The sequence below is a fragment of the Zootoca vivipara genome, chromosome 6 (assembly GCF_965207765.1).
Source record: "Zootoca vivipara chromosome 6, rZooViv2.hap1.1, whole genome shotgun sequence".
Classification (NCBI taxonomy): Eukaryota; Metazoa; Chordata; class Lepidosauria; order Squamata; family Lacertidae; genus Zootoca; species Zootoca vivipara.
In genome coordinates this window covers 76,132,599-76,145,148 of record NC_142589.1, presented here as the reverse complement: position 1 = coordinate 76,145,148, position 12,550 = coordinate 76,132,599, and the positions used below count along the sequence as shown (strand labels likewise).

General features: G+C 50.2%; 1 protein-coding gene across 3 annotated transcripts in view; it reads left to right on the top strand.

Annotated features, from left to right (window-relative positions):
- The window catches only part of PPP1R37 (protein phosphatase 1 regulatory subunit 37), a 51,821-nt gene that overhangs the window by 33,586 nt on the left and 5,685 nt on the right, over nucleotides 1-12,550 (top strand). For 2 of the 3 annotated variants that reach the window (XM_060275587.2, XM_035117126.3), the window contains exons 6-12: nucleotides 1,730-1,880; nucleotides 3,385-3,540; nucleotides 5,040-5,152; nucleotides 7,239-7,380; nucleotides 7,503-7,669; nucleotides 10,405-11,380; nucleotides 11,659-11,749. In XM_060275587.2, coding sequence (XP_060131570.2) covers nucleotides 1,730-1,880; nucleotides 3,385-3,540; nucleotides 5,040-5,152; nucleotides 7,239-7,380; nucleotides 7,503-7,669; nucleotides 10,405-11,380; nucleotides 11,659-11,741 — 1,788 coding nt within the window. In that variant the 3' untranslated portion in view covers nucleotides 11,742-11,749. The remainder of the gene's footprint in view (nucleotides 1-1,729; nucleotides 1,881-3,384; nucleotides 3,541-5,039; nucleotides 5,153-7,238; nucleotides 7,381-7,502; nucleotides 7,670-10,404; nucleotides 11,381-11,658; nucleotides 11,750-12,550) is intronic. The other variant, XM_035117124.3, reaches the window with a different exon arrangement.

The window sequence follows — 12,550 nt, the reverse complement described above, 5'->3', positions numbered from 1 at the left end:
AGCAGGCAGCAAATCTTGCCATACATACACACCTTGATCTGAGGAGTAAAAGATTCCCTAACTATTTTTAAAAATCCATAGAAATGTGTTGTGGCAGTTATGCCATAGAACTTACACTAAAAGTAAGGCAGAAATGGAGGGGGAGATATACATGTCCTTAAGGTGAAGTGGGTTTGTGCCGATTCCTAGGGAGCGCTGGGTAAGTTGCTTTCTATTGGAGCTGTGAGAGCCGACGGGTTTTTTTTAAAAAAAATCCTGATTTCAGCCAATGCGAAGCCATGGGAGAAGGGAGGAAGGCCTTGAGATGAACAATTCCTATAATTTCCCATTTTATTGTTTCCTGTCGGCTTCCCATTCTGTGTGCTTTGCTTTACAAACGCTTGAAAGAATCTGTTCCCATGTGCAATTGACTAAACCTTGGCGATCCTTTCGTCTGCCTCCCACCTTAGCATTATCTCACTGTTACCTTGATGACATCCATTCAGGTGTTGAAACAGACTTTGTTGGCGACTTGATCTATACGTGCTGACCTTTACCAGGCATGAGGAGCTCATGATGTTTTCCTGAATGGCTTTCGGAACACATTGTGATCACGCTGGTACCAGGGTCAAGCAAGGTTCATAGTGGGGAATCTGTTTTCCTATTAAGTTATGCCAGTCCTTTTACTTACACCATGATCTGCAGCAATAAACCATAGAATAAGTTCAGATTGACACACACCCCTATTCACAGCTGCGCTCTGTTAATTCAGGAACTCAGTGATAATCTCCTGCTTTAACGGGCTTACTGATCTTGCTGTTCCTAGCTGCAAATAGAATAGTTTCCCCAGTGTGGAGTGCTATGCAAAGCCTGCACAGCAGACAGAAATCTTGGGCAGGGGCTAATACTTCTCACCCTTACCTCAAGCCTCTTTAAAGTTTTTCCTTTTTAAACAGCAACGGCAGCCTCGGCACCCCCCTCCACAAGGCACGCCAGCCACAGCTTGTGGAGCAGGGCTGCCTGATGCTGAGGCTGCTGAGCGCTGGGCCCGGTGGCAACATAAGGCAGCCCCAGCACTTCCTCCCGGGAGGAAGAGCTAACCCACCCACCCTGCGTGAGCCGAAGGCGGGGGGCTTGATCAGCTGAGAAGCCTGCCCCATCACTCATGCAGGGGGTGTGAGCTACCTCTTTGTCCATTCAGGGGTGCAGGGGTGCAGCTGCTAGCTCCTAAACAGAGAAATCTACCAGAGCCCCCACCCCTGCCTCCTGCATGTGCAAGCAGGCAGCCATGCACCCTCAGTGCAGAAATATAAACAAGCCGCCTTCCTGTGTGGGCAGCCGAGGGAGGAACAAGCTACATTGGCCTGGCCAACATAGCTTGTTCTTCCTCAGGGGTATGAGGGCCAGTGCGAGATGGCTGCTTCACTTGGTGGTATATCACGAGTGAAACCACAAGCTGCGTCCCTCACCATGAGCTGCAGCCAGGTGCTGGTGGCATGAGGACTCTGGAGCAGCAGCTGTTTCACTTGCAATATACCAATTGTTCTCTCCTGCTGCGCATGTCTGGTCCACTGCATACTCTTCTGGCTGCTTACAGCCCTTTGACTTGGTTGCGCGGCAACTTGCTTTGAGGTGCTGGCTAAGAGCACCTCTGGCCCACGGGTGTTCTGAGCTGAAACGTTTGTTGATATCCAGGTACAGCACCATTCATACCTTTCTGTGACCCGTCTCTCAACATTTCCTTCCGCAGACAAACTGCCTCCAGTACTTGGATGCCCGCAACACACCTCTGCTTGATCACTCGGCACCGTTTGTGGCGCGCGCCTTGCGCATCAGCAACAGCCTTACTGTGCTGCACCTGGAGAACGCGAGCCTGTCGGGGCGGCCCCTTATGTTGCTAGGTGAACATCTTGAGTTGCCCTCTGTGTCTCCAGCCAAATGCCCTTCTCTCTTGCTGACTCTCCGCTTCCATTGTCGCTTTCCCTAATTCCCCACTGAGAGCTCAACCTGCTGCTAGCAGGCGTCTTTTCTGCGAGGGCTCCTTGCCTGCCAAAGGCATCCCTCTGCAGCACTGTGAATGTGCCAGCATTGATAGTCATAATGACGGGCAGAGCAGCCCAATTGATGCAGGCAAAAGCCCCCTTCTTGCCTTCCCTCATCCCTGGGCTCTTCAGTCTGCCTAGATCCTTGAAAGGCACAGTGTCGAGGCTCGAAGGCCACCTTGCCTTGCCAAAGCTCCCAGATCCACATGCAGAGTCCATGATGGGGGGCAGGGGAGGTGTCGAAAAATATAGGGGAGGATTGAATAGGAACCGGAACGACACGTGCTCTGGTTTTGGTTCATCCTGACTCTTCCGAATATGAAATGCAGGCTTTACCACTGACATTGGACTCCAGCTCCCAAAGGTGTCATTTTTTAAGATTAGCCTAGGTGAGAGATACCAAGAGAAGCAGTATTAAACTTGGGAGAATGAAGCGCCCACACTTGTTTTTTTACATCCTGCTGAAGGCATTAATAATGAATAGGAGCCAGCCTAAAGAATGCTAGCAATAATGGATGAAGTTTGAAAGACAAGTCTCCTTCAGTTACGTGCCACCTAGTGACAAATGCCCAGCTGCGGCTGACCTTGTGCTTTCAGTTCCAGGTGTCTATAAATGAAGAGCAGGGAGGGGTTGGTTCTTGAATTCCATTCTCTTCCTCCTCTTGGGTAGCCAGTCTTTACATGCGAGTTGTGGTCTCTCCGCAGCCCCGGGCAGAAGGCAGGTGGATTGAATGAGAACTCATGGCTTTCAGACAGTTCTCTGTATTGGGCAGGACAGGCAGTTCCCCTCCTGAGATTTCATAGGCTTCCAAGACACCGCTGCCATTTTCTCATATGTTACCTGCCCTTGAAGCAACCCCAACTTATCTCCTCTTTATTCACTTATTACCTCTTGAGGCGTATAAATAAACAGGAGAACTTCTGGTGGATTGTGCCTCTCCTTGCTCCATCCCCACGGGGCAGTCAGTTAGATTTGTCCACCTCGTTGTGGGCAGGAACGGGCAGTTGTCTCACTGAGGAAAACTGGAGAAAGACAGCAGACCTCATTATTTAACTTGCTGGTTTCAAACCAGTTGGCTGGTGGGCTAATTGGTCGGCCAGTTGATTGGTGGGCTAATTTAGGCCAAGGTCAGATTAAGGGGCAAGGCCCACCTCTCCTCTTTACTTGCTGTTGGCAGACTCATAACAGGCCGAAGCCCCCGGCTTGTCCTGTGAAGGGATGCATCAGTGGTGCAGGGGGTCTGTGGCCTGGATTCACAGTCGCTGCCAAGCTGGGCAGGCAGAAAGCTTGTTGTCGCCTGGGAGGTGCAGCAAAGGCAGCCACTTCTCTTTAATTTTATTCTCCGCTTTGTCTGCTTTCTAGCAACCGCTCTTAAAATGAACATGAATTTACGGGAGCTTTACCTGGCTGACAACAAGCTGAACAGCCTCCAGGACTCTGCTCAGCTGGGCAACCTCTTGAAGTTCAACTGTTTCATACAGATTCTGGACCTGAGGAACAACCACATCCTGGACTCAGGTGAGGGATCCCTGCTTCAGTCTCCCCCCCAAATTCTTTGAGAAACCAAGAAGAGGGCTCAGGCTGTGTCTCTGCAGTGTGCTTCAGAAGAAAGATAACAGTTGCGGTCTAGGCTAGGGTGGCTCAAATTCTCTTCCAAGAAATGGTCAGATTCTGTTGTTTGAACACATGTTGTTTGACATCATTAGATGTCAGAGAGATAAACTGTTATACAACCTTCCGTAGACACCTGAAGGCAGCCCTGTATTGGGAAGCTTATAATGTCTGGTATGTTGTGTGTTCTTTATATTCCGTTGGAAGCCACACAGAGTGGCTGGGGCAGTAATTTATTTATTTATTTATTTATTATTTATTTATTTCTGCTACTACTACTGTGCATACAGACCTTAGACTTGCATGTATTTTTGCATAATTTGTTCTGATTTTGCTAGCCAACTGATGTGTTTGAAATAAATCACAATGGGTAGGAGCCAAGTCATGCTTTACAGTAAGCCCACTGGGCAAGATTCAACTCACCTATTCTGCTAGCAGGAGCTTATGCAAGAACCTAGGCTAGTGCAGTGAGGCTCTCCCCCCCCCCAGAGGGTGGGAGAACCCCCAGAACAGCATGCTGGGGGCAAAGAGGAGGGAATTCTTCACAAGCTGAAATGGTTGTGCTGACAGAATGTTTGGAAAAACGTGATGTTGAATTGCTCCCCCTGAAATCAGCCCTGGCTTGTCAGTCATGAGTAACCTAAGTCCCATTTATTTCAGCAGATCTTCTGTAAGTGTGTCTGAAGTTTCGGTTGAATCCATTAACTTGATAACTGGTAATGAAACTTGTTGGTTGCAGCTTTTAATATATTTTTATTTTAGCTGTGTCAAACTACTCACCAGCAAGAAGTTCTTCTAATTTGGAAGAACAGAGCCATTGGCTACTTAAATGAGTCTGGTTGGCTCTGATCAACCGGTTAAATCCTTGAACACATTTAATTTGAAATAAAATGTGACACATTTACCAGAACCTCATGTGGGCGTCTTTTGCACATAACAGAAGGCAGTGTTGGATATTTACAACCAAATAAAAAGTTGCCGTCTTCAGTTTTCCCCTTCTTAAAAATCCCCCTCCTAACTAGAACCAATTGAACTTAACATGGGGTATTCGCCCAGCTGTTGCCGTCGGAGGATATAAATCTGATGAGCAAACCGATTTAGCTGTTCCCTGAATTGGACACGCAGAGAAAATGCAAATGTGTTCTTGTGGTGCTCTCTTCTGTCCTTTTAAACACAAATCCAACGAGTGCACAAAATTTCCCCGGCTGCCACTGTGACAGCCAAGTTGGCGGTCCGAGGGGGGAGAGAAAGAGGAGGGGGATTAGTTGAGACAAGGAAAGCGCTGCCTCCGAAAGCCGATGGTGCCTGGGTATTTGTGTCCAACTGAGCTGGCGTCGCGTCTAATGAGGGCTGCATAAAGGGACTCCCACCCTCCCTCCATCAGCTGCTTGTCATTCACTTCACAGGCCTGGCATACATCTGCGAGGGGCTGAAGGAGCAGCGGAAAGGCCTCGTCACCCTGGTGCTGTGGAACAATCAGCTGACTCACACTGGCATGGCTTACATGGGGATGACGCTGGTGAGTCACAGGCAGCCTTGCTGCCCCGGGGCCTTGTTCTCTTGCTCGGGAGCCAGAGGCCATTCAGAGTTCCAGCCCGACCCTTTTCTGTGGTAGCTGCTTTATCCTTTGTTGGGCAACATGTTGGCCCTCTCTGCCCAGCTGATCTGTTATCTGGGGTTTGCGCCTTGGGGCATCCTGAGTGCAACATGGGAGCTCTGCCGCTGAGCTTTATCCTCCGCCTCCCATGTTAGGGATGGGAACATCTGGCCTGGTGCAGTCCGGTTGGGGGGGGGGGGGAGTCACCAAAGCACACTGCGAGCTGGAAAGCCCAGAGGAAGCTGCGCTTGCTGCATCTCCCTCTCCCCCACCCATCCAGCCCAACTTGAAAACAGAACCTCCTTTTTCTCCTTCCCAGTATTGAAAACAACAGACTGTTACCAAAATCTACGGCTGCTGCTGCTGTCGCCATGTTTAGAATACAGGCAGTGACCTTTCTAGGTGTGTCCAATTGACACACAGGTCCTTTTGCACCCAGAAAAGGGCAGGGTGAGAATGGGACCCCCGTGCGAAATGTTCGCTGCCTGTACCGCGTTCACCTGTCCTGCCTAAAAAAGGGGAAAGGGTAATGGAATGCAGGAAGTTGCTGTAGAATCATAGAATTGTAGAGTTGGAAGGGACCACCAGAGTCATCTAGTCCAGCCCCTGCAATGCTGGAATCTTTTGCCCAACATGGTGCTCGAACCCACAACCCTGAGGTTTAGAGTCTGAGCTCTACCGATGGAGCAATCCCAAGGAGGCTCTCCCTTATATTGAGTCAGACCATGGGTTCTCCCTGCTGTAGCTGTGGCTCTCCAGGGTTTCAGGCAGGAAGTCCTTCCCGGGCTTACATGGAGATGCCAGGGATTGAATTTGGGACCGTCTGCATGCAAGGCTGGTGCTCTACCACAGAGCTGTGGCCTTTCCCAGAATAGGTGCTGAATAGGACAACTAAAATGGGGGCTCAAGGATTTTCCTCCAAGGAATGGCTAATGTTTGCTTTTAGTGTGTGGAGAGAACGTTTTGTCCCTTTCTCAACACCTGGTGAATTGGATTGGCTGAAGTTAAGCTACAGAAAATATTTCATACAGCTCTGTTGTATGTTGGACCTGCTTTGGGTTTCAGTGGGGCTGCCTTCTGCCCTCCTCACAGCTGTGGATTTGGGAGTAGGGAGGAATGATGAGGTCCCTGCTGGATGGAGGTTAAACTTCAGCCAGTTGCCAGTTCTCTTACGAAACACGGGGTTTATTCCTGCACAGAGAGCCTTGCAAATTCTCAGGCCATGTGAGCACCAGCAGACCTGAGGACAGAGTGACTCAAAACCCAGATTGTGGAACGCCCTTCCCACAGAGGTGTGTTTGGCCCCCAAACCTCTACGTGGGTTTTAAAAACTACTTATTTGGGGCTGTGCCTTCTACAAATAAGGCCTTCATTGTTAGAAATGTTAAAAGAGCTCTGTATGTATGCAGGAATTTTGTATGGTGGTTCTCATTTGTTGTCCATGCTGCTGCCATTATCAATTTAAAAAACTGTTGTGTGAATTGTGTCTTTAGACCATAGGCCTGGTTCACGGGTGAGGCTAAGTGAAACCATGACTTAATATGAACAGGTGAGCATGTGCGTTTCTGGACAGGCAGTTGCAGACTCTTCGGTCCTCTGTCTGGTAATGTTGCTGGGAGCTAAGCTGTTGTTTGTCTTAGCGTGTTTTTCAAAGCTGGACTCATTGTTTGTCTCACTCCAGACAGACCACAAGGTCATTACCAAGGTGTGTTTCTTGATTTACAGTTCATGGTTTGCCTGAAGGAGACAAAGCGCAAGCTCAGGTTCAGACAACATGCTAATCCTCAAACCGTGGCATAGCTCGCAGTAGTAACAGGACCAGAGGAGGGACAAAGCAGCTGCAGTTTCCTCTCCGGGAGCTCGCAGACTCACCGGACTGTGCTGATCTGTGGTTTGTGTCAGTGTCGTGTGCAAATTGAGCCGTTGTGAGCTGCCTTGAAGTGGACTAAGCCCCCAGAGGCAGTCATTAAACAAGCAACAAGCCAACATTCCCTATTTGCATCTCCAGCCTCACACCCAGAGCCTGGAGACCCTGAATCTGGGACACAACCCCATTGGCAATGAAGGTGTCCGCAACCTAAAGAACGGGCTCATCAGCAACCGCTCAGTGCTGAGGTTGGGATTGGCATCGACCAAGCTGACGTGTGAGGGTAAGCCAGGCCATGCAGCCTCCCCGGGTGCTCAGGCGGCTCTCTGTCTCTTCCAAGGGCAGAGCAGCCGCCACAGGCTCTGCGTTCGCATGGACTCACTGGCTGTGTCTCTTGGTGCCTAGGCGCTGTGGCAGTGGCAGAATTCATTGCGGAGAGTCCCCGGCTACTTCGGCTGGACCTTCGGGAGAACGAAATCAAGACCGGAGGGTTGATGGCCTTGTCTTTAGCCCTGAAAGTCAATCACTCGCTGCTCAGGCTGGACCTCGACAGGGAGCCCAAAAAGGAATCGGTGAGTGTGTTGTGCTTCTGTTGCAGACCGAAGGAAGCGGCTGGGAAAGTTGAAACCCTCCTGAGATGGCCTAGTTTGATTTTCTGCTCATATTAGGCATGGAGGGAGTGCTTGAATCACCAGGGATGCCCCTGGAGCCTTCAGTTCCCACCTAGCCCATAGAATTGTAGAGTTGGAAGGTATCCTAAGGGTCATCTAGTCCAACCCCTGCAATATAGGCATCTCAACTAAAGCATCCATGACATATGGCCATCCAACCTCTGCTTTAAAACCTCCATGGAAGGAGACTCCACAACCTCCGAGGGAGTCCATTCCACTCTCAAACAACTTTTACTGTCAAAACGTTTTTTCTGGAAGTTTAGGAGAAAACAAGCTTGCTGTGTCTTCCATGTGACAGCCCTTGAGATATTTGAAGATGGCTATCATATCTCCTCTGTTTCCTCTTTCCCATGCTACACATACCCAATTCGCACAACCGTTCCTCATAAGGCTTGGTTTCCAGACCCTTTATCATCTTGGTTGCCCTCCTCTGCACACATTCCAGCTTGTCGACAAAATTCTTAAATGCCCAGAACTCACTTTTTTAGGCTGCTGTGGGTCAAGGCCAGGCACCCCCAAACTGTGGCCCTCCAGATGTTTTGGCCTACAACTCCCATGATCCCTAGCTAAGAGGACCAGTGGTCAGGGATGGTGGGAATTGTAGTCCAAAACATCTGGAGGGCCGAAGTTTGGGGATGCCTGGTCAAGGCTCTCAGCCTTGCACGAAATGGGATGATTTTGTGTACACTACCCTGAGTCCTACTGAGACAGATTGGGATAGAAACATCAAAGCAGAAGCAAAAAGGGTATTTTGAAAAAAAGGGGGGGGGGTTGGCTGGGAGCGGAAGATGGTATGAAAATGGAACAGGGTATTTTATAAAGGGCGGAAGCCACATACCTTAGCATTTACCCAGCAGTGTTCTCTGCATGGAAACAGAATGGCTTAGCCATGTGCTTTCCTGGTCCCTCACAACCAAACACATAAACACTCTTGACGTCTACAGGTGTTTAAATTCCAGGCCCCTCAAGCTCAAACTTGGGAGCGGCATCCCTCACCGACAGCACACTGCTGTTGCTGCTGAGCTGCCTTCATTTGAAAAGCCACATTGTAAAAGCTTTCTGTGTCACAAGGCAGTAACATGATTTTGCCCATCAGGGAGCAAAAGGCTTTGTCCGAGCCACTCAATACCCACCATCTCATGTTTCCATTGCTATAGGTCGGTTTTGCTGGCATAGCTTTGGCTCTACACGTGGCGCGTGTCAGCGCAGCCAGCCAGGCAACCCTGCTGCCTCTCCGATAAACCTTCTGCTCTGGAAAAATAGAGGCCCAGTGCCTGGCACAGTCAAAGGTGTGCTGTAGGCAGGTAGAAAAACTCCAGTTGTGTCAGGCATTTGGCTTCTCTTTGTCCCTTCCCACTTGTGGAAGGCCTTCGCCATGTGGAAGAGCTGTGGCGCAATGGCAGAGCACATGGTTTGCACACAGAGTAGTCCAGGTTCAGCCTCCAGCGTCTCCCATGTAGAGATGGGAGAGACTCCGCCTGGAACCCTGGCGAGAGCTGTTGCCAGACAGTGCGGGCAATATTGATCTAGGTACAACAGTAGCCAGACTAGCTTCCTGTGGTCTATCATGGTATTGTCAGGCAAGGGATATCTGGAGTAAGTAATTAACTCTTTATTGTCAAAAGTACACTTACAATTTAGGAAAATGCAGATCTGTCAGTTCCACATCTCTCAGCTACTCCCAGGTGTGAACTCAATGAGGCAGTTGTAGCCACAGAGAGGCCCCCGAGAGATGCACCCCCACACTGAAACTTGTCGCAGGGAGAAAAGGGGCACATCAGCAAAATCAGGACGAATTTTCTGGCAGTAAGCGCTGTCTGACTGGAACGGACTCCCTCGGGAAGTGGCGGACTCTCCTTCATTGGGGGTTTTCATGCAGAGGTTGGATGGCCATCTGTTGTGGATGTTTTAGTTGAGATTCCTGCATTGAGGAGGGTTGGATTAGAGGACCCTCAGGATCCCTTCCAATTTTACAATCTATGATATTTGATGAGCATTCAAACATGTGTTTTTCCCTCCCCCTGTACTGCCCATGAAGGCCCATACTTTGCAAGGCTTCTGCATATGTAATTTGTCCGGGGCCACAGTGGTCTTTTGATCCCCTCCAGCATAAAAGCTCTCTGATTTCTTCCAACCCACGCAGCATCTGAACTCAAGCAGGCAAGGCTGAACTCATCAAAACTCCCACCTTCAGGCTCTGTGCCAGCTTCCCTTACAGCAATGGTTGGGACCCTCACTTGGGCCAAATGCAGCCCCCCAAGCCTTTCTGTCTGCCCCATGCCACTCTCCCCCCACCACACACAACCTCCCCAGCCTATCCCCTACTGGCCCCATTTCCTTCCCTCCTGGAATGTTTTGCCTAAGCTGGAAAATGTCCTTGAGCTCTGACAATACTTGCTTGCATGGAAGATAGAGAGGAGGTGCATGAACATGTGGAGAAGCTAACCTGGCATTGAAAAATAAAATTCACATTCCTTGCTTTGCCAACTTTGCCCCCTCCCCCCAAAAGTTGTCCAGGAGGCTGTGGGCCCCTCAGGCTGAAAAATGTTTTGCCTACCCGAGCTTTACAATAAATGGCGCCCCTGTGCCTTTCAGCTGCTGTGCCGCTCACCCACTTGCCTTTCCTCCTTTTGCAGGTGAAGAGCTTTATCGAGACGCAGAAGGCCCTCTTGACGGAGATCCAGAACGGCTGCAAGCGCAACTTTGTCCTTGCCAAAGAGAAGGAGGAGAAGGAGCAGCAGCTCCAGCAGTCGGCCTCCATGCCCGAAATCACCATCACGGAGCCCCTTGAGGAGGGGGCGGTGGAGGACGAGGGGCAGAACGGTGACATGGCGCCCATGCCGGAAGAGGGGGAGGAAATCAGGGAGGCACCGCCCTCCCAGGAGAACGGGGCGGCCGACAAGAGAGCTAGTGTCAACGCCGAGTCCTCAGACTCCGATTCGGACACAGACGAAGAAGAGGATGAAAAGCTGGTGATGAAGGCTCTCCCGACATCACCTCAGAAGCTCAGCAGCCCTGATCACGCGGGTGACTTGCCCAAGCCACCTTCCCCCTCAAAGACCAGCGGTGCCCTTAGCCCCGAAAGCAGAGTGCTGCCCCCCTTGAACACTACAGAAGAAATAAAATGTGAATCTCGATTGGGAGTCACCAGTGGGCCTCCAGCCCAGGCCAGCTCTCCCGGGAACGAGAGGAGGATTGCGGTCTCCAGCCCCGGGCGAGGCCACAAAATATTTGTTGTTACGCGGGTGGAGAGCCTGCCGGAGAAGGCAGCGCCAGAGGGTGCTGATACGCGGCAAGAGGGGAGCCCTCTTCCTCCACGGGCTTCTCCGCCAAAGCCGAGCGACCCTCCAGCCCCGCAGGCTCAGCCAGCAAAGACTGAATGCTCAGATGGACAAGCGACAGAGGCTGTTCCCAAGTGGGCGGCTGGCTCAGAAACCTCTCCCTCCACACCAAGCCCTGTTTTGGGGGCAGAAAAGATGAACTCTGGGCCGTGTGAGAGCGGTGTTCACAGCTCTCTGCTGCCTAACGGACTAAGGATGGAGTTTGTTCATGCACTACCAGATGCTCCCTCAGGGCATGATGGGAAAATGGACAGTTGCTCTGTAGAACATGGTAAGCACATAGAGAGAGCACGCTTTGCATTCTGGGAGAGGTGTTTATATAGGGTATCAAACAGGCTCCACCCTACTCTTATTGTGTCAAGGAATGAAACCAGCGGGAAGCTGTGTGGGTGGGGTGGGCTCAGCCGTATGGAGTCTTGCCTCCTAATAGGCAGATGACTACGGATTTCACAGGGATTTTGAACACAGAAGCAAAGGCCAGGTTTAGACACTCCTTGGGAGCAGGGCGAGTATCTGGCTCACACTCTGCCTTTCCACTCTGCTTTTCAGAGCTAAACTGTTCCAAGAACGAGAAGGAGCTGGAGGAATTACTCTTGGAAGCAAGCCTAGAGATGGGACAGGAGCCAATGTGACACTTTAGGTAAGGGAGTTGCGTGTCAGAATGGGCAGAGGGAATATGATGTCTGCTAAAAGAGGGGGCTCCAGGAAGGATAACGGGGGGGGGGGGGGCAGGAGCTCTCCATCCTTGTATTGCTGCACCAGCAGAACGTCACCTAGAAAGCATTAATCCTGAATACCCTTATGCAGGAATCAAGTCCTGCTGGGTTCAGTGAGATTTTCACTTTCTAAGTAAGTAAGCACAGGGTTTCCCATACTTGGGTTTTTGGACAACAGCTCCCATCATCCCTAGCTAGCGGGACCAGTGGTCAGGGATGATGGGAATTGTAGTCCAAAAACAGCTGCAGACCCAAGTTTGGGAAACCCTGCTTTAGCAGAATCTGGTGACTGACCTGAGCATTTTGAAAATTCAAGTTTGGTGTGCCCTTTTAGTCAAGTTTCTCAATCTCATGGCGTTAGAAACAAATCTGGGTGGTGTCCAGGTAAATATATTTACCTAAAATGTATATATTATATATATTTACCCAAAACGTATATAATGTAGCACAGCAAGAGGAGGAGGGAAGTGTTTGTGAGGGCTCAGAATGGGGATGGCTGGATACTTGAGCTGCTGTTAGAGTAGTGGTATTTCTAGATGGAGATAACCCAAAATACATATTTATTATTCAATATATTGCTGGATGGGGAAGCAGAAGCAGTCAGTGTGGTGCTAACATCCCAGGACAAATTGAAGGAAGGAAGTTAAGAATGGAAGGGGGCTAAAGAGAATTGTAATGAAATTTTATTTAAGGGTTTCAACCCCCCCTCCCCTTTTCAAGGCAGC